Raw genomic sequence first — 20893 nt, forward strand, 5'->3', positions numbered from 1 at the left:
CGGTAAATTGTGAGACAATTGCAGCAATGCCTGTTTATATCGCAGTCTTGCTTTGTGTAGCTTCAGTACAGTTGTTAACCTAACCATGTGCATTTTTCTGGCGGGTTTTTAAGAATATTTCTGTGTATTTCTCCCGTGCAACAAGATTGCATCAATTTAACCGGGGCTGTGATTAAACGTATCGGCTGGTCAGTCGCACAAGTGCAGCGGGGAACTTGCAAGATTAACTAATCGATTCTTTATCGCACATTACAAAAAGAAGGGGGGGGGTGAGAAAGGGAAAATAGCTGCTTTGGCGAGCTGGATCTTTTTCTTCGCTTTCATCTTAAAATGTCTTGCAAATAATGTACCGTTCTTTTATAGTCAATCGACATTTAAACAATTATATATAACATTTCGTATAACATGACAGTTTTCTGTTTTGCGTTAGTTGTGGGGATCTTTCTTAAAAGTGAGATCCGAGGTTGGCCGGCTCTGGGAAGCGAACAGAAGTTCAGTAAAACCTGCGGCATTAAACCCAAACACTGGAGCTTCTCCCTCCCCAGCACCTTTCATTTCGGCGATCACCGTAACTAAGTTTTGTTTTGTTTTTTTGTCGTCGAAGGGAACCGGTCAGTGTATTTTTTTAAGTAGCTAGGCTATTTGGTGTTACGTATTTCTTTCTGTTTGTATTTTTTAGTTTCCAACACACTGCTTAATGCGGTGGTCACAGATCTGACCCCAATGAAATGGAGGGGGGATTAGTCATTAATCATCATTGCTGCCCCTTTATTTAGTAAAAAGCCTAGATAGTGACTTTTCAAGTGGAAATCCAATTTGTAATTTATAATGTGGCCTGTACTTTCATAGCAACATGTAAGTCACTCGTATTAAGGGTGCATTTTCTATTGAGCTTATTTGTTTTCCACATCCATCACGTCTTCCTATAGCTGTACACAGCCTGGTGTTGTTCGGCGCTGTCGTAAATTGGGGGTCGGTCCTCATTCAAAGTATTACTGCTCCATTGTCTTTCTGTTTGAGCTCTGTTGTGAAGGGATTCTTTTGGGAGAAATGACCCATTGTGAACCCCAGCGATGCCTCTGAGTGCTCACACTATGGCATGGTCATGCATTTATGACCAGTGCCACTCGGCAGGTGTCCTCCTCCATAAGTGTTGGGGGGTGTGTGTGTGTGTGTGTGGGTGTGTGGGTGGGGGGGGGGGGGGGGGGGTCAGGTATATATTACTTTGTGGGGGGCAAATGATGTCCCTACAATGTGATAAAAATCTGCTATTTTGATGTTGTATTTTCTGTCCCAGACCCAGGGAAATTCAACTTTATAAAAAATCTGTGACTGCATAATGCAATCAAAAAACTTGTAGACTTGTATTTTGTTTGGTTACTTACGGTTAAGGTTAGGGCTGGGAAGGGTTAAAGTTGTCATTGTTGGGATTAGGGTTTTTTTCCATAAAAATGAATGGAGAGTCCCCACAAAGATATGTGTGTGTGTGTGTGGGTTTGTTTGTTGGGGGGTAGCTGTAGGTGGTGTGGCCTTTTTTCCAATGCAGTATCATTTGTGGTACGGAGGGTTCTGTTGGCACCCCCCGCATGCTCAACTTGCTAATGACTGATGACGTTAATATTTCATGGTGTCATTTGAGGATGTCCGACCTCTGTGGCTTTATGAGACGTGACAGAGTATGAATGGCTTTCACCTCCTTTTTCACATGAAGTGATGGGCTTTATCTAACAGCCCTAATATAGATTCCTACTGTAAGTCAATTTGTCTCCTCAAAGACTGAGAGCCTTTAATAGTGTAATGTGGTCTACCTGTGGTAGACATAAGGTGTGATGCATTTTTCTGTCAATGTAAGTAAATAGTTTGCTGTAATATAGCACTGATTGCAGAATGTCCTTCATTTGGTTATGTGCTGCCAATGTACCGCGTTTGTCCTGTTACAGACTGTCGAGCATGGCTTCCCCAATCAGCCCAGCGCTGTAGCCTACGACCCCAAGCTGCAACTCATGGCCATTGGGACGAAATCTGGAGCAGTGAAAGTGTATCCTTTCTCAAAGTGTATGCCTGATTCTGCACTGTCTCGCTGCCAGGAAGGTAAATCTTACCTAAACCTATTCTTGGATTGCCGCATCAGGATCGATTTAACATCAGTGCCAGATTACCTGTATGATCATTTGTGTCTAGTGTTTGGGTTTTTTTGACAGCTACAGCCCACCTTCATATAATCAATTCCTGTTAATACATCTCTGGATGTAGCCTGAAAGATTTAATCACAAGGTTGATATTTGTTATAGCGTTTAATGTCATGGTGATTTATCATGTCCATGTGGTTGGTGAGCTTGTCAGTGTCCCAGCTTGCAGTAGTGGTGTTATCATGATACTGTCTAAACTGGATAAGTGCTCGGAGAATGCAATGAACTTCAATCTAAAGTTTTAAATTGCCCTCTTACCCCCCCATTACCAATGTAAAGTACCCCAGTGAGAGTTCAAGATCATTATGGGAATAATGTAAAACCCCACAGAGATGGGGGTGGCAGCGATTGCATGCGTGTGTCTCTCTGGGCCAGTCCCTTCTGCTGTAGTGGACCAAATCTTCCACAGTTCCATAGAAGATATTGTGGCGTCACTTCAGATGAGTGTCTGAAAGAACAGACTGGCTGAAGCCTCCGTTCTGTTTTGCTATTTCAGTGGTTGATGTTTCCCACAATGTAGCATCTCTGGTGAAGGGGGTTCTTCTACAAAGCCAGTGTCTGACGTGTATATAGGCTGCCACCTCCGTCAGTGTGAGGAAGGAGCACAGCTCTGGGTTTGTGAGTGCAGAAAGGCTGGATCTCTCAATAGCGTGAACAGTTAGACTTGCCGTAAGGAGACTGGTACAGTGAGGATCTTGGCTCCATGCCAAACTGAGTGGGCGTGCATTGACTGCTTTTAGGCTTGTCGTATGTAGGGGGAGATGTTCTGTTAACTGTGTTCTGGAATATTATGCACTGCTGTCTCTGATCTGCATGCATGCCTCTGCACATAGGTTGGAGGGATTGGTTCCTAGACCACTTATAGCTTATGGTGGACTTGCTGTTTTCTTGGTTTATGCGAATGCTCATTAGGCATGTTGAGCTATGTGGAAAAGGCCTTGAATTTTTATACTTTCTGCGTTGACTTCCTGCCAGCTTTGCCTCTGGCTGTCCTGCTGGGACATAAGTTTGTCAGCTGGAGAGCTTACAATGAATGACGCGATGCGTGGTGCCTCTGGCTTCCATGCCCCATGAAAAACACAAACTGTTAATTAGTACATGAAAAATGTAAACAGGGTCCAGGGTGTATGTTCGAGTGCTTTTTGGAAAAATTAGGACTGATGGAGCTCCTTTTAAAAGCTTGAATTTTCTTTCTGCCTGCTGTCTTCTTAACAATATGTTTAACTTTACAGTGAGGTTGTGGAGGAAGTCTGGGCAGGTGATATTTTCTGGGTCAATAAGTTAGACAGTAGGAAAAATACAAACACATTTTCTGGTGGTCTAAATAAGCTGTATCTTTAACTGTTTTACAGCTTTGTAAATGTCTGCAAACACCACCAAGTTTAAATAATGAGGAAAAGACAAATCAGTCAGTGTTTCAGTTCTGCCTGGCACTAATTCTCAGAAACTTTTTTTGTTCAGTTTTATTTGCTACCAAGTTGTTAATTTCGAAATGATCTAACTTAGGTTTTGTCGTGGTTCGAGTCAGGCAGGGTCGTTTCAGACGTCCCCAATATGAGGAAAAACCAAGGTCCCATAAACTGGGATTTTGATGAGCAATCTTCTCCTCTTGTTCATGATGAAAGCGTAGCTTGGCCTTTGTGTCACTCCAGTAGTGATTGAATGAGCTGCTGTCCCATCATTGAATTTAAAAGGTGCAGTTTCTGAACCAATGCTGATGGTCCCCCCCTCCAACCCCCAATTGTCTGTTTAAGGAATCGTAACTATTTGGCCATTTTTCCCAAAAGCTAGTCATTTTATATAGTTTTATATAAGGGCTAACAAGATTTATGAGGGGAGCTGGTTGGGTGAGCCCAGGATGTCATAGCCGGAGGTGTGATCTGTGTCTGCTAAAGTAGTTTGAAACGTTTGTCTGTCTTTCTTTTTCTTTTTTTCTTTGACTTGTTCCAGAATAAACCTGCAGGCTTGTAACAGAATATAGTGGGATGCTTGGGTTCGTGCAAGGCTTTGCATTCTCTAAAATGAGCAGTGGTTCCTTATTGACTGCATCTTTGGTTCACAGTCTTGATGACTTGTGTGGTCAGTCTGAGCTGAACCTGGTCCTGCAGCTGTTTTTAAAAATATCTCCTCTTCCCATCTAGCATTAAAACTGAGAAATGGTTATTTTTCTTTTCTCAAAACGGAGCATGTTGGAGTGATATTATGTGTTATAGAAGTGTACATGTTGGTTGCGAGGTTGTCGCTTGGTGTGTAGACCATGAGTCCTACCATTTCCCATCCCCCAAGGTTCTGGAAGTAGGCAGGGTTGGGTATTACTTGCAATTGGCAAGATGTGAAGTGTACAAGCAAGCTTGAGCTTTGCATCATGAAGGCCAGGCCAAAATATAAGACCGTATGTGTCAGGCTGTGTTTAAGTGAGGATGCTATGTAATACACATATATAATTTATTATTTTTTTGATGGTAGTTGAGTTGAGCCAGACTCTCCCCATGTCTCGGAATGTTCCCCTTCCACACGGGAATGTCCATTTGATAAGGCCTTCTGATTGGTGGATGAGACCCAAGTGGTTTAAGTTTAGTTTCAGCTGTTATTACATTTTTTTTGTTAGGTTTTTGGATACATAGTCTGATTTCTACTGTATGCATTTCATCATATTTCGAATTGGGTGTATTTGTGAGCTTGTTTGTGTCTGGGCGATCAAAAATCCATCTGTCACAGGTGGTTAAATTTCTCTCTAGCTTGCGGTAGATGTGACGAAAGAATTTGTGGTGCCTTGTCCAGAAAATCTGAATAATTCTGTCACACGCCTGCTGTAGATATCATGACTTGTTTTAAATGTCTATACTTTCTCATTTGACCCTGGAGGAAGAGTCTTTAGCTGGAAAGTACAATGGAACCAACAGATGAACAAGAGAAGCGACCATTATGAAACAGTGGAAGAGGCTATTGGGCTTAGCAGGGGGAGATGTAAAAGTACAATTGCAGTTGAGTGTTGTCATTGAGATGGTATGCTCCAAAAGCAGTGTGCTCCCCCGAGGAATGTATATTGTTTTGCTGTGAAGGCCCCCCCCCCTCTCCTCCCTTTCGTAATGAGAGGAAATTCCTGGGAAGCTTTCTGGTTGCGTCTGGTCTCAAAGACATCTTTCAGATGGTTTCCAAGGCAACTGCAGTAGCAGCTAGATAACTAGGACATGGTTAGTTGAGGGAGACACTAAAATGCATGATATTGTCATCGCTTGGCTGCTAAATGTGCAGCTGGCATTGGATGTTGATATTTGTAATTTTGTGCAACTTTTTGTTGGGATTTCACGGGTATGAAACGGGAGGGTTTTTTCCTCTTTTTTTTTTTTTTTTATGGCTTTTCCAAAACGTTGTGAACCCATAGCCTTGCACGAAATGTGTGGTGAGGCTAAGTTCTGCCATTAGTACCAGTTTTGGTGCAGGATTGATCAGCTGAAAGATGGAACAGTACTGTGTTTTGAGTCTGTCCCTGGCACGTGTGTCTGCACTTAGAGCTCACTGTCAAAGTGCGTAAACACACACATTTGTAGAAATGAAGAAATTTGTCACCAGTGTCTTTGTGTATTACAGTTCTGTGAAGTTGGACCTACTGAGTATGAGAATGCGGACCTTTGTTTACTCCAGTTAAAAGTATAGTTTTCTGTCCATTTTGCCTTCCTTTGTCTGGCGTTTCCTTGCAGTGTTTAAGCACCCTCAGCTCTGTGGTGTAGCCCACAAAACATCTAGAGAAACCCTGCTCTGTCCGCCAGTTCCACAAACCAGGTATGCTCAGTGCTGGTTAGTAAGCCTGAGAGTGTGACTCGATAGTTACCAGCATGAAATCGACAAAACGTGACACAAAGGGAGACTTTTGTTCGGAAAAACTTATTGCGTAATATATAATTAACATTTTTCAGTTTGTTTGTGTTCTGGTTATTTACAATGTACGGGTTGTGCAAGACTATCCAAAAATTTTGGTATAATTACGTCAGAGTTCATGAACTATTTGCACGTTTGTCACTGATTTGAATTTGGATATCCTTCTGTTTATCGGAAGCTTTTGTTTTGACAGTGGTGTTGAAGTGGCTTTTAAGTGAAGTGCCTTTAGATTTTGACTGGGTTGTTGACTTCTGTGTTGAATGATGGTCTCGCTATGAAAGGTCTAACAGTTTCCCTTGATTGTACTGTGGCCCTTCCAGATTCGCTAATTTGACATTAGCGGATTTGGTTGTTCGGGAATTGGCTGTGAACAGTTAAATCGGAATATCTTGGAGCTTACCGGAAAACTCAGCCGACGCACAAGCCAAAAAATGTATAAACAATACTGAAAATGATCTGGATTTCACAACATTGTATATAAATATTTGTGTTATTTTTGGTTTAAGTGCATACTATAATTTTTGGTTTAAAAAAACTGGGATCTCTGCGTGTCGACTTGGGTACGCTGGGCATTGCTCGGGTCCTAGCCGTCTCTGCATCTCTCGCAGTGACTTCGAAACTTTTCAGTGGCAATAATTTTGCATCTTTAATAATGGGTCCGAAGCGTAGGGCTGCCAGTCCTCTGAAAGTGTTCCTAAGCAGAAGAAGACTGACACACATGGAAGTCTGTGAGTGCGCTACTGTTTGTTTAGAAATTGGTAATAAATTGACTTTTTGTGTCATCCTAGCAGTCTTATGGATTGAGGTTGGGGGGGGCGCCAAGTATTATTTGCAAATGTGAAGGGTGACTATATGCATAGGGTTTCAGGAAAAACGTTTCTTGGTATTTAATTTTGGCAAGAAGCTGAATATTTTAAGGCATTTGCTCCCAGCCGAGATGTCAGCATCACACTGACGTTCAGATCAAAGAGTTGCATGTTACATGCTGCTAAGAATCGATGCCGGTATTTTTGATCACTTGACTGCATCTCAGTGTTTGAAATGCAGTGGGTTGAGTGAAGACATGGAGACATGATGCGTTCATTTCAGAAGACTCAGTGTTCTCAAGGGGAGATGTAAAATGATTTCGTGTACATGAAAATGAACATGGTGTATACAGATTCCAACAGCTCAAAATCTTTGCCTCCTCCTCTGCTCAGTACTCCATTCTGTTGTTTCATGAGTGAGATGAAAATGCTTTAAGGGAATAATGTTTCTACAGTTGATGTCCAGCCTTAATCATTTGTAGAAGGTTATGAACAGTAGAGGAAATATTAATGTTTTGCAGTTAGTCTCTTACAGAAACTGAGGTCTAAATCCTTTAAACCTTTTTAAACTGAGCAGCACTGAGGCCGTTATTCTGGGTGGATTTTCTACATACAGTGGATTCACAACATATTTGCAGCTGGTCCTGCTTGCAGCAGAGTTGGATCATGTCTCCACCCTAAGTCCGGGGTCCTGGGGAGTTGGGGGCGGGTGCTTTGGCAGGGTCTTGAAGGCTCATGTCATGTTTCAGCTGAGTAGGTGTTGGGAGCCCTGGTTTTAACCTGCATTGAGACGGGCTACAGGGATGCTCTGGGCTCTCCGCCGCCACCTGTAGACATGAATGCTACATAACTGTGTGTAGGACCTTCCCAGTTCAGGGGTTACAGCAAAGGGCAACTAGAATCTGGAAAGTCAGAGAGCCTGTGTTCTCTGTGGGCAGACTGCACCCCCCCCCCCACCCCAGTCACAGTCTCAGCCTGGTTTTTCTCCTCCTGGAATATGGAGTGAGGTCTGTGTGGTCCCATTGCGGGGGTGGGGGCAGGGACGCCGTAAGGGGGAGGAAAGCTAGGACGATTCCAAGGGCCCCTGAGCGACAGGGGCCCTAAAAAATTAGGAAAATAACTGGATTGGTTTAGACTGGGGGGCCTAATATGATATGCTTTCATGGGGCCCAAAATCTCTAGCAGCGCCCCTGGGTGGGGGTGCAGCATGAACAGCTCTGTGCCGCTCGGTTTGGCAGCGGAGCGCTTGGCGGCGGGCTAAGTGGGGTCGCCCCAGACTTCCAGGGGTGTGAATGATGGCGCTGACACGCCGGCGCTCCTCATCCCGCTCCGGGTCGCTTGCCGGGGGGACTGTCAGCGTAAGGAGACCGCCAGTGTTTTTTGTTCAGTTTAATTTGCTAGTATTACAGTGTGTTTTAATTGCTGAAATAGGGATGCAAATTCTGGAAATGTTCAGATGAGGAAACTTTCTGTGGGGAATTTATGGGAATTTTGGGGAATTTATTATGTATTGTCAAACATACAAAAATAGTATACTGATTAAAGAGAGATTTAACTACTTTAATGAATACAAAAACACATTTTGCTGACATTATTGAACAGAAACGCATGACATGAGGCTTGATGGTCCAAGTCAGTCTGGAGAACCTGCTGTACGTCACGAGTGGCTTTTGTGTGCATATTGCCAAAGAGACACCAGTCGCGCTCAGAGGCAGCTGATGGGACGATTTGTCAGATTATAGCTGCAGATAACAGGGACCCTAACAGGGAAACTTTACTGACACTGTGACATTGGCAAGATTGCTAGCTAGCTAAGTCATCTTAGCTCATCCATTAGCCTGTCTTGAGTACTTCAGGGGTAGCTGATTTAGTTAGATTCATGCAGATTCAAACACATGTAAGTGCTAAAAATTAGAAACTAAAATTATCTACAAAATTCTGTTCTGCGAATGACCGGCTTTTGGTGATGCATTATAAATTCCTTTATTAAAATTTCCATGGAATATTTCTGGAAACTACAGAAATTTATTGGAAATTTTCCACTCCTTTGCAAACCTATGTTGAAGTGATTTTTGTTGTTTTTTTTTTTTTAAAAGTTATGTCTTGTCTCTGACAGAAGGCCTAGAAAACTACATTGATTTTTACATCTTAATGCTTCTCTTGGTGGCTTTATATGGCTAAAAATACTCTGTTTTAATTTTGTATATTCTATGTTTTTCATTAAAAATGCTGTTGTTGGAATTTTTGTGTAGGTTTTACAACATAAAATGACCTAGGATATTAAGTAACCATCTGTCATTACTGCTTGGAAAGTCTTGTCTACAAAACAAACCTTGAAATGATTCTCTTGTGAAAAATGTTCTGTTTGTTGTTATGGTTTGGGCCTCTCGTGGTCCAACTCTGGAATTTAATACATTTGGTTAATTGATTTTTCTCCGAGTAGGACAGAGATTCCCTCGTTAATTTTTGTTTACAGCATACATGATGTGAAGTGTGTGGAAAGTGAGCTCATTCTGACTGAATCTGTCTGCATTTCTGCAGTTCTTCCCCTCTTAGATGTGTCCTCAGGGTCCAGAGTTAGAATCTGACCCTGTGGGTTGCAGACATGATGCCTGGAACACCTCTGACCCTCTGACGGCGTGACCCGACACTGGGAGGCGGTAACCCTGAGCCATAACTGCCTTCCCGTGGAGCCGGGATGCCATGTTTAGCCCGTCCTTGGTTTTCCGTCAAGCCCATGTCGTTTCCTCGCATTCCTTGCCGTCCTCCAAGAGGTCCTCGCTCGGATGGGAGGGGAGAAGGTCAGATGATAGATCACTCTGTGCTCCGCACACCCAGACACCGTCTTGTCCAGAAATTGGCGTAAGTCTGTACACACCCCTCAGTGACCTGCCAGAAGAGGGTCTGTGTTTCCAACTCGAGCTCTGCTTGGAGAATCTGCCCCCCCCATCCCATCTCGGATGTATAAGGTTTGAGATTAATCACTAGCATTTTAAGCTAGCTCGAGATGTGCTTGTTGCTTTAGGATCATATTTTATTATGAGCAATGGTGTGAATGTGAATTCAGCCGGATCGTACTTTTTTGTAGCACTTGGGTACGTTTTTTTTTTTTTTCTCCCCCCAGTAGGTTATAACTCCCACGTTGTTTGAAAGGAATCTGCCTCGCAGTTCCCGGAAGCAGGGCGCTTATGTGGGAGTGTGGTTGTCCCTCCTGCTTAGATTTTTTATTTTTTTTGCCTGTGTTATATTGGTAGCTGGTACCCGCTGCTTGTTCCATGTTCCCCTTGAACCCGAGTCCTACTCCTCTAGCCCAACATGCAGCCAGTCTCGACGCAGCTGCTTTTATCGGTCGGTGTTTACATGCTCTCCTGTCGGTGCGCTGACCATCTGCTTTGTATCAGTGGCTCAGCCATTGGCCCCATACCCCCCCCCCCCCCCCGCTCCGTGTGGACTTCACAGCGTTCCTCCCAGGACCAGCCCCGTGGCCGCAATGCACCCGGTGCCGTTTTTATCGCAGCTGAGTGCAGAGCAGCTCTGAAATACAAGCATGCCTTTCCTTTAGTTGACACGCTGCTCGTTTCTGTCCACGCAGATCTGAGAGGGACTCGGACAATACCAGACATTCCATGGCAAGTGTAAAACGCAAATATGGCAAAAGGTGTCAGACATGTTGCTGTGCAAATATGGTAAATGTTCTCTTCCCGGGATTCCCATGCTGCATGTAGCTTTCGCTCCTGGAAACCTGTTAGGTCTTAGTGTGGCTGATGTATACACAAACTTTGCTGGATAGATGGTCAGACGTCGTATATAAGGAAGTTTCCTTAGTGCTCTGTGGTGGAAAAGGGGTGTGTGCGTGTGAGAGAGAGCGAGAAGAGAGCCTATTTTGGAATTTGGGGGGGGGCAGGGATATTTTAACATGGCATTCCTCTTTTTTTATTTATTTCCCTCCCCCCCCCCCAGATACCAGATGTGGCAGTCATGAGAATTGAAATTGGGCCAAAATGGAAAAAGTCAGACAACAGGAGTAAAAGCTGGCTGTCCCCTGCCCCCCCCCCCCATCAGCTCCTTATGTCCCCCCCCCATCAGCTCCTTAGTGTTCATTTCTCTGCTCGCCCTACAAAGTGTTTGAACAAGTGTTCTAACGATTTATGCCTCCTAAACTGATCACGCTCAACTTGTGGTTTTGCAGAGAAGTTTCTTATTGTTTTACATACCATGTAAATGTTCCTGTTGTTGCTGGATGAGATACCTGACATTATTAATCACACTCCTGCGTCAGGCGGCCGTTCTGTTACCTTCCTGCCTGAAGGTTTGCATTTGCGCACTGTGGGCCCTTACAGCAGGGGGATGGATGGATGGATGGACTGGTATGAAGATGTGTGTTATGATACTGGGTAGATCAGTTGGAGGTGGGCCGGTCAGCGAGGGGTTAACAGACAGACCTTGTTTAGGTGTTACATTTTGATGCTTGTGGGTGGATGACCTGGTCTGCTGTGATCAGAGCTTCATATTTTCTTTGCTGCTCATTGTGCGTTTGTGCCCTTTACCTGTAATACAAGGATCATGGGTTCCTCTGCGTAACAGCCATGCACAGCGACCATTTCCTGTTGAACGTCCTGTAACGCGCTAGAGGTAAAGTGCCACGGTACTGAACGGGTTAAATGGAGTTTCTCGGCCCGATCTTTATGCCTCTACTAGACAGCTGGAAATTCCTGCATGATGCCAAGACTTATGAAGGAGATTTGACATCCTCCCCCACCCCCCCCCCAATGTATTGAGGGAGTGTTGGAGGGCTACTTTCCAAATGGCAAACCCTATTGTTTCAATGTGTAATGACCTGTGGAAGAACCAGGGTAGCTGTGTGAGATGTTTGCATGATCTGGCTTCCTTCCATCGCATACTATAGCTAACGTAACCAGCATAATCCAGCAGAGAATATCTGGTTCTCCGCGTTGTTATGGATTCAAGATGTGCGCCTGTTTTTCTCCCCTCCCCCTTTCCTTTGAGTAACCTTAACGTCGGGAGGACAGAAGGGGTGGTGTTTCATATTAAGCATAGCAAAATGTCATACGGACCCTTAAGAATTTAAACTGCGTCTTATTTAATAAATGCAATGGTTCAGATTTCTGGTCTTTTATAGGCTCGTGTCCATCTGTTCCCTGGAGCTGTGATGTTTAAATAGGTGTGAGATGTTTGCTTTCACTTGCGGACATGCAGTGTGATCAGATGAGATGCATTTCCCTAACTTGCATTGCAGTTTGATTATAGTATTTCTCTAAATAAGGTGTCCTGCCATCTGTTTTTGAGGCTTTGGGTTTTCTGTATCCCAATTGGCTGTATTAATTTTAATAATCCTGGCTGTGTTTAGTGGTTTGTGTACAATCTACTGCCATTTAGTATGAGCCTCCTCATAAGTCGAACCTCATGCCATGAGGCTGATTCTTTGCCTCTAATAAATACTCTGGTCATATTGCTGAAAGCTTGGGCAGTCTGAGGATTTGTATGGCTTCCCGGCTGGGTATTTGTTTGGGTGATGTCCCGATGGCAGTAGAGGGCAGTCTTTGGCGTGCTGGATGTGTGCCGCTGGTTAAAACCTGTGCTTTTAATATTTGACGCTTAAAACACAAATTTGGCAGCATCTGTGTCTTACTGCATTTTGCACATGATTATTGAGCTCAGACTGTTTAGCAATTTAGGGCCATTTAGTTAACTAGTAATGTTTCTTTTGACAGGAGTTACTGCAGCTTGTCAGCTGAGGGCTGATTGTTTCCACTTGTACACCCACACTCTGCTTTTTAAAAGAATCTCTCGTTTTATTGGTGTAAGTGAAGTCGGGCTGCGTCAGCCGTGAGATGCTGAACCCCCTGCATATGTACCAGGGAGTGTTTTTGTGCAAACTCCTCCACCTGGGGCAGCTTAGCCCCCCGATGGGTCAGGTGCTCCTGATCGGGGGGTAACTGCTGGCTCTCGGCCTCCAAGTCTGCTTACTGGGCGACGCGGCCGCAGCCTAAGAGCCTGGTGTGATACTTGGCTTCCCTTCCGGTAAGAAAAACACACCGTGTCCCTTGGAAATCCCACAGATGGGCCTCTGTGCTGTTTTTGTGCGGTGGGGCCGATGCGGTAGGGTTGTTGGATTTCGGCGAAATGGGAGCGATCCGGAGGCACACAAACGACACCGCGCTGCCGGCTTGGGGGAGCCGTACGGGCGGTAACGGCATGTCGTAGCTGCTGAGATCGTGATGGGGACCTGAAGTTGGAAGCGATGGGGGATGGAGAGCCGGATAAAGAATGTGAGACGGGGCTTCAAAAGCCCCAGCAGCCTCTTTTGACCCCCCTCACCCCCGTTTCCAGCTGTGGCAGGATGGGATCCATGAGAAAGTTGGGGGTTTAGAACAGACACACACACACACACACACACACACACACACACACACACACACGGCCTAACTGCTGACTGCCTTGTTTGTATCCCTAAGAGCTGAACCAACTAGTGTAAAAATCCTTGGGCTTGGGGGGCTCTTCTCTGAAAAAGACCCTGCTGCCCCCCCACCCATTTGCTCTAGTCACCATCCACCCGCCATTCGACAGATTATCTTCCTTGTTTTTTTCTGTCCATGGTTTACCCCCCCAAAAAAATTCATAAAGAATGCGTGAGGGGTGCAGAGACTTTCAGTGGATGACTTCGCTGGCCTTGTCTTCTGTTTTAATACAGGCCAAATGACTCTGTTTCATTCTCACTTGGCAGTAACGCTTAAGTGATTGCATTTCTGAAACCCGCATTATGGTTTGCGAGCACTTGGATGTCGTTCATAGCCATGACCTCGCTCTTGATCATATATAGATGACTCAGGAATGGGCTCATTGCAGGGGTAGTTCTGGGGGGGTAGGAGGAGCCAGTATCCCCCCATGACCCCCCCTAGATACATATGCTACTTCAGTCTGAAATAATTGTATTATTGCTATTTTTTGCATTTATATATGTGGGCTAAAATTTTGTGTGCTGGGAACAGGCATGACACAAATGTAAGTGCATTTTCTTGACGGACTCTTAACGCGGGTGTGCGGGCTGGACGAGTCGCTTCAGTTGGTGAAAAGCAAAGTTAACGACAGAAAAATAATCAAACAAGAAATCAGTGGGTTACATATTTGTGAAAACTGTAAAATGTAACTGCAAAGCATTGCTTGTATAATTTTATCAATTTTTTTTTTTCCAAAATTCGTTTATTCCTTATGCATTTCCCCCCCCAATTCAACAACTGGCCCCAGCTCCCCCCCCATTTGAAATGGTCTAGGACCTCCACTGCTCATCCACACCTTCCCATGCCATGTTAAGGTCCCAGTTCTGGCGTCTTCCTGACCATTCTGCTCTGTGTTTATATACCGAGTGCTTTGATTTTCTTCTCTTTTTCTCCTGGGGAATTTCTCTGCAGACAAAGGGAAGCCAGTAGGAAGCCTTGGCACTTCAATAGTTATCAAGTGTTTTCGAAGTACTTTTTGTCTGCTGTAGCAATAATGTTGAAGCATCTCTGAAAATATAGTCTGCAATCCTGAGTCCAATTTAATGCTCAAAAGAGGCCTTTGGGCTTACATTTCAGTGTCTTTTGATGTTTATTTCTTTAAGTGCATTTATTGCCTCTTTTGGTAAGTGGATTTTATAAACCGTTTTTATGCAGATGAGTTTAATGGCATTTATAATGTGGTTTAATTTTTTTGCATTAAATGCTTTCAGAGAACAGGGTGATTTTATTTTTATTTTTTTAAAGGAGTTTAAATGTCTGCAGCCTAGTCAGAAAGTAAATGACATGCCAGCACGACACCTTACTGTGCTTTGCCACACGTCTTCGCTAACAATCGGCCCTGTGGAGGGGTGTCAACACCACCTTCACTGTCGTCGTAGCTTCGCCCATCGTGTCTCTCATCGTCACTTTGAAAACCTGCTTACTGCATGGACCTTAGTGCAGTGGTTAGCACTGCTGCTTCACACCTCTGGGATCAGGGTTCGAGGCTCTGCCATGGCTCTGTGTGTTTGGTGTTTGCATGCTCTCCCTGTGTAGTCATGAGGTTTCCTCTGGGTTCTCCAATTTTCCCCCCACGTTCCAAAAACATGGAGTTACCAAAGTTGGTAATTGGAGTTACTGTGTGTGTGTGTGTGTGTGTGTGTGTGTGTGTGTGTGTGTGTGTGTGTGTGTGTGTGTGTGTGCGCGTGTGTGTGTGTGCGCGTGTGCGACTGTGCTCTGCGATGGGTTGGTGCCCCATCCTGTGTTGTTCCCTGCCTTGTGCCTGTCGCTCCTGGGATGGGCTCTGGACCCTGAATAGGACAGGCGGTTACAGAAGATTGATGGATGGGTGGGTGGATGCTGAGAGCCCTTCTGTCTGTCATTTCGGCCGCTACAGACATACTCTGTTCGGCAGAAGCCTCGTTTACTCTTCAGAACAGCAGAGGGGAGGCTTTCTGTGCCACTGATTGTGGCTCCAGGCATCTTCCGGCCTGTTTTCTGGGAGACTGAAACACCCAAGAGCCGGACAAAATGGCTGCCACCACCTGCTGGGCAGTTGCTACCATAATGCGCTCTCTCGTTTCTCTTCTCCAGTTTGGTCATAAACCCACAGGTGAAGCAGCTAGCGTGTAGCATTTACATGCCCTGTGTGTTTTGTGTCCTTGACCGACTGTTCCCCCAGCTATGGAGCTCCCGGCGTGGAATTCACGAGTTTCCACAAGGAACCCGCCACCGTCATGCAGCTGCACTTCCTGCACGGACAGGTAGGGGGCGCTACTCACACCAACTGTTTGGTGTGAGAGCTTGCAGCTCAGGAACCTGGCTCCTGTGCCAGGGTGTCTATCTCGGCTGGGAATGTCGGCAAGTGAAGCAGCCGATCTTACGATGTTCTGACGTCATGTTTTAATGTAGTGTTACTGTTTAAGCATGTGTGTGTGTGAAAATTAAGCTAAAACGTTTCTTACCTGGGACGAATTAGCATTAACTCGACCTGCTTTTTGAACTCGAGGTTTGGCTGAATAGTAACCTTTGTTTTACTGGCAGACATGCTTGCCTTTTGGAGGTAGCTACATACGGCCTAGATAATTGCTCAACCAATTAGAGCTGGTCTTAGAAGTAGCATGCCTAGCAGGACCCCAGGACTAGGACTGAGGGGGGAAGAAAATCATTACTCTTGGGTTTATGTTGCGGTCTTATTGGTATCTGCCAAAAGCTGAGCATTGTTGTCAGTTGCCAGTGGTGGTGTTCTGCGTGTCCATCTGTTCAGTATTCTCCACAGCCCAAGAACAGCTGCCGCAAATAAACCAAACAAACTGAACGAGGCTCTCCCGTGTGTTTACTTCCTTTCTAATTGTTAGTTTCCAGTTTAACAGCCGAAACCAGTGTGGAATCGCATTCCTTGTCCTGCAGTGTTTTGGATGCCAGCAGTAAAGGATGGTGGGATAGAAAGAGACTTGCCTTCGTTGCCTTTTGAGTTGTACAAAATGAGTTGATTTGCCCTGCAGTTGGTGCTTGGTTGAGTCGGAGTCTGTTTCACTTTAGCCTTTTAGAGGAGGGAGAAATCAAAGCAAGGCATTGCTAATTCTTGGGACCTTCCTGTCGGCTGTGTGTGGGTCATAGGGCCGCCTCGTGTCTCTGCTGGATGACAACATTCTGCACCTCTGGGAGATAAACCCACGCCAGGGCGGCTCAAACCTGGAGGAGTTGTGCAGCTTCACCCTGCCGGGGCGCCCAGGCTTGGAGAGCACAAGGTGAATATGGAGTGTCAGTCCTTTTATATTTATTTACTTGTTTGGTTTTATTTACTGAAATACGACGCCTGGCCAAAGAAAAAGGTCACTGTTTAAGTACCTGCTGATTTAAATTCAAAGGCCAATGACTGGATCATTGTTACGGCTCAGCAACGTTATGCAGCAATAAGATCGTCAGCTGAGTACCGGAATCTACTGAATGGCCAGGTTATCCCATCAATGGGCTTTCCTTCCCTAACGGCATGGGCATATTCCAGGACGATAATGCCAAGATTCATCAGGCTCGAATTGTCTGAGTGGTTTGGGGAGCAGGACGAATCATCTTCACACATGAATTGGCCACCACAGAGTCTTGACCGTAACCCCATGGAAAGCCTTTGAGATGTGCTGAAGAAGACTTTACAGAGTGATTCAACTCGCCTATCATCAATACAGAATCTCAATGAGAAATAATGTGAATCTAGATGGGGGAAAAAAAGTGTTTGTTGCATAAGCACATGGAAATGCATTGATGAATGTAATCAAAGTTAAAGGTGGTCCAACGAAATAAAGTGTTTGGTTTTTTCAGCCAGTGTACTTGAGATCTTGACTGGAGAGGTAGTGAACCTGACGAAAGATATTCAAGCCATCATTACGGAAAATTCCAGAGACACGAAAGTTAAGACTGACATGTTGGTGTTGCATGAAAGCTGAAGTCCCCCTACTGGTAGGGGCTGGCTGAGCACCTAAGCCCCTCCCCCCCCCATGACCATCATCCCCTGGTTACAGTGCCACACGGGTGACCGTGATCCTGCTGAAGCGGACCTGCGATCAGCTGTGCCTGGGCACCGAGGGAGGGGGCGTGCACTTCCTGGATCTGCCAGACCTCACCCTGCTAGACTCGCAGTCCCTGTTCCCGGATGAGATTTTACGGAGGTGGGTGATAATGCCGACAGTCCCAGGGCTTATTCCCTCCAACACAGCCCACTTAAGCTTCCGCTAACCCTAAGCTTGCAGCTTGGAATCTCCATAATAGGACTTTCCATCTGTTGGTCTCTCTGTACTTTTAGCTCTTCATTTTTACTTCTTGTCTCCATCCTCTCTGCTTTCACGTTTAAAGGTCGGTGGTTAAACTGAGCACCTGAGGTGAGAAGATGAGCTTTGTTATCTGAAATGAAAACGTTTCTATTAATGTTATAGGACACTTTCCCTCTCCGTGCTGCGTGACCTAGAGACTGAGATTTTGGAGGCTTTGAAGATGTTCCTTTCCTGGGCGTTGGAGGGGTTAGGTTTGATTCTAAATTACAAATTCCTTGTGTGGGCAGACTGGTATGAGGGGTGTGTTTTCTGCAGTTTTTGCAAAACCACAGTTTCTCTGTCTGACTCATCAGACTGAGGGGGTTTGGGTCAGAAGTGATGTTCTGGCCTGGAAGCTGTCCTTTACTCATTGTGGTAGTCTGAACCAAAAGGTCTCCTGTGACTGACATGTTGGTCACACCCAGTGTCCTATGTGGGTTAGAGAGGAAGCCTTTGCACCTCAAACGGTGACATTTTAATGTTGACCTGTATGATGCACGCCTACAAGCTTCTGTTCACGGTCTGACTGAGCTCTGCACAGACCCTTAACAGCACAGCTATCCAGTAGACTGAAGTCCACGCTCATTTCCTGCAAATATGCATCGCAGCTTTTGGCCAATTTGTTTGGTCCTCTGTCACATTCAGAGCCTCGCTCGGAAAAGCTCACTGTTTTGTCACTGAGAGCCAAATCAATCCATCTCCTTATCCTGGTCAGGGTCGGGGGGGGGGGGGGGGGAGTGGGTCTGGAGCCTATCCCAGGCATTACAAGGCTAGGGGCTATCCTGGATGGAGTCCATAGGGTAGGCAAACACTCCCACACTATGGGCAGTTTAGAGATGCCAGTTAGCCTAACTATATATCGTCAAACCGCGGGAGGTAACTGGAACATCTAGAGGTCATTTGTACAGCCGAGTAGCGCATAATCATATAAAGTATGTGTGGGTTGAACAGCTCATCTTGAGCAGAGGATGGTCGTCACTTGTTATAAGTTGCTGGTGTGCTGGATTTGAGCAGATGTACACCAGACTGACAAAGGTAGGTCTACACTAAGGGACGGCTAGTCTGTGCTTCTGATGGTTGAGGACTGTTCTTGCGTGAGAAACGCCACAGTGCTTACAGAATGAGGAAGTAAGACCTGAAGTCTAAATGTGGAAAGAGACGTCTTGCCGTCGGTCACAGCATCAGATACTGACCATGGGAGGGTTCTATAAAAGCTTGATGGTTGGTTGGAGGCAATGTACCATGCAAAATTTTGGTTGTCTTTGCTGGACCTTCCCGGAGATGCTGACTATTTAAGTGGGTAATCAGTCCGCTGCGATTTTCCCTAATCTCCGTCAGAGAACACAGCTGCTATGAAACCTTCTCACATGCTTAGTTGGGCAGATCCTGTGTGGGTGAGAATAGCCCCTGTCTTGATAGCCCTCTGTGTGCTGCTGTGGTTTGTTTGTACGTCATACCTCTGGGCTCCCTAGCGGGCAGGACGGAGGAGTTTGATGCCGGCGTGAGACAGATGGGCTCTATGGCCCAGCTTCCCTACAGGAGCGATGGAACCCCAGGCCTTGAGCTCTTCACTCTCATGCTAATGAATCCCCTGCTGCCCCCCACCCCCAATACCATTTTCCCTGGCCTTGTTGCGCTCCACAGTTAGTGGAGTCCATTTCATGCTGGCCATAGATACTTTGAACTCTGGGGAGGATCAGAAGTCCACACATGGTGGTCATTGGGCCTCCTGCCGTGTTTGACCCCCCCCCCCCCCAACATGTTTTCCTGCCTCCAGAACAGTCAGAGTTCACTTTGATTCACAAAATGGAGGGGATACTGCTAAGCGATTTTGCTTTTTTATTTTTTATTTTTTGCCTGTTTTCATTTAAAGCAATTCTCATTGTTATCTCAACATCGTCATGGTGGCAATGAAATGAACCATTTAGCATTTAAGCTCTGCTCTGTGTGCTGGGGTGTTGCGCTCTGCTCTGTGTGCTGGGGTGTTGCGCTCTGCGACGTGGTGATTCCGGCAGGGCCAGACTGGCTCCTCAGTCCGCCTCTGGGGTCATTCAGTGCCGAGCCACTCATTAACGGAGCAGTGGGCCTGTGTGAGACGGGGGCATGTTTCTGTGGGCGGGGCGGGGGGAGGGGGCGGGCAATTGAGCAAAAAGTCAGCAGCCAAGCCCTGCGTTTCTCTCATCGTGCTTTAACCTCATGTTAAAATGTCTCATGACCTGGTCATTGAACATCATAGACTAGGGTGTTACCCACATGTACTCTTAAGAGAATGGAGCTTCTGGCTGGGGAGCATAACCATCCGGGTCGTACCCCGTGGTGCCCTACTGGGGTTTTGAGGCCAGTTGATATTTTCTTTCTGCATATGTGAAGTGTCATGTTACTCCTTGTCTGTCCACGTCCTCGTGCCATATGACACATGCGGCCCGGAGCAGAACAAAATCTGTTTCTTGTTAAGCATCTTGACTGCTAGCGTATTCGACTTGGCTAACCCTAACCCTAGAGGGCCAGTCTGCAAGACAGCTTGCAGTTTTCCTTGGTCAAACACACCTTATTCAGCTCCCTGGCCAATTGCCAGGTTTAGTAGGTATGTTTTGAGCAGGGAAATCTGCAAAGTCTGTTGCAGACTGGCCCTCCAGGACAACCCTAGTCTAATGACTGTGCAACGGTTGCTGGGAAACGCACTGAAAGGTGTTCGTGTGAAGTGTCCTGCTTCGATTGAAGACTAGCCACCAAAAGCCTTGCTATATCCTGGGTCTTCCTGAAACCATGGCCTACTCTCATGGGTGTTCCATATCCAAGATTCTACAGTTGCCATTCCACCGCTCAAGACTGAAGTGCTACTCTGCTGGATTGTAGGCCCCCTGGGGTGGTTCCTGTCATAATGGTCTCAGTCATACACACACACTCTCTTACTCTTACTTATTTTCTCCATTTTCCAGGACCACTAACAAGGTTACAGGGTCACGTTTCTCACTGTATTACAGTTCAGATCATTTTCCATTGAATAGCCTGGAATCTGCCTGCTGATACAGACGTCAGCTTGGACCTGGGGCCCTGGGCTGATTGTATGCCTTCCTTAATGCCGACCTGTGCCCATAAGTGTGGGTTGTGGTTGTAATTTGCATTCTGATGCTCGCATCTGGCCAGGAAGCCATCTCAAACTCTCCCTCCTCTCAGTCCCTCCATTATCTGTTCCTAGAACTTCAGCATCTACA

At 45.8% G+C, this 20893-nt stretch overlaps 1 protein-coding gene across 1 annotated transcript in view; it reads left to right on the top strand.

Annotated features, from left to right (window-relative positions):
* Positions 1 to 20893, top strand: part of LOC111845564 (lethal(2) giant larvae protein homolog 1-like) — a 34863-nt gene that overhangs the window by 270 nt on the left and 13700 nt on the right. Inside the window, exons 2-5 of the mRNA XM_023815072.2 lie at positions 1941 to 2038; positions 15554 to 15635; positions 16492 to 16622; positions 17391 to 17537. Of these exons, the coding sequence (XP_023670840.1) occupies positions 1941 to 2038; positions 15554 to 15635; positions 16492 to 16622; positions 17391 to 17537 (458 nt within the window). The remainder of the gene's footprint in view (positions 1 to 1940; positions 2039 to 15553; positions 15636 to 16491; positions 16623 to 17390; positions 17538 to 20893) is intronic.

The sequence above is a fragment of the Paramormyrops kingsleyae genome, chromosome 5, assembly GCF_048594095.1.
Source record: "Paramormyrops kingsleyae isolate MSU_618 chromosome 5, PKINGS_0.4, whole genome shotgun sequence".
NCBI classification, from domain to species: domain Eukaryota; kingdom Metazoa; phylum Chordata; class Actinopteri; order Osteoglossiformes; family Mormyridae; genus Paramormyrops; species Paramormyrops kingsleyae.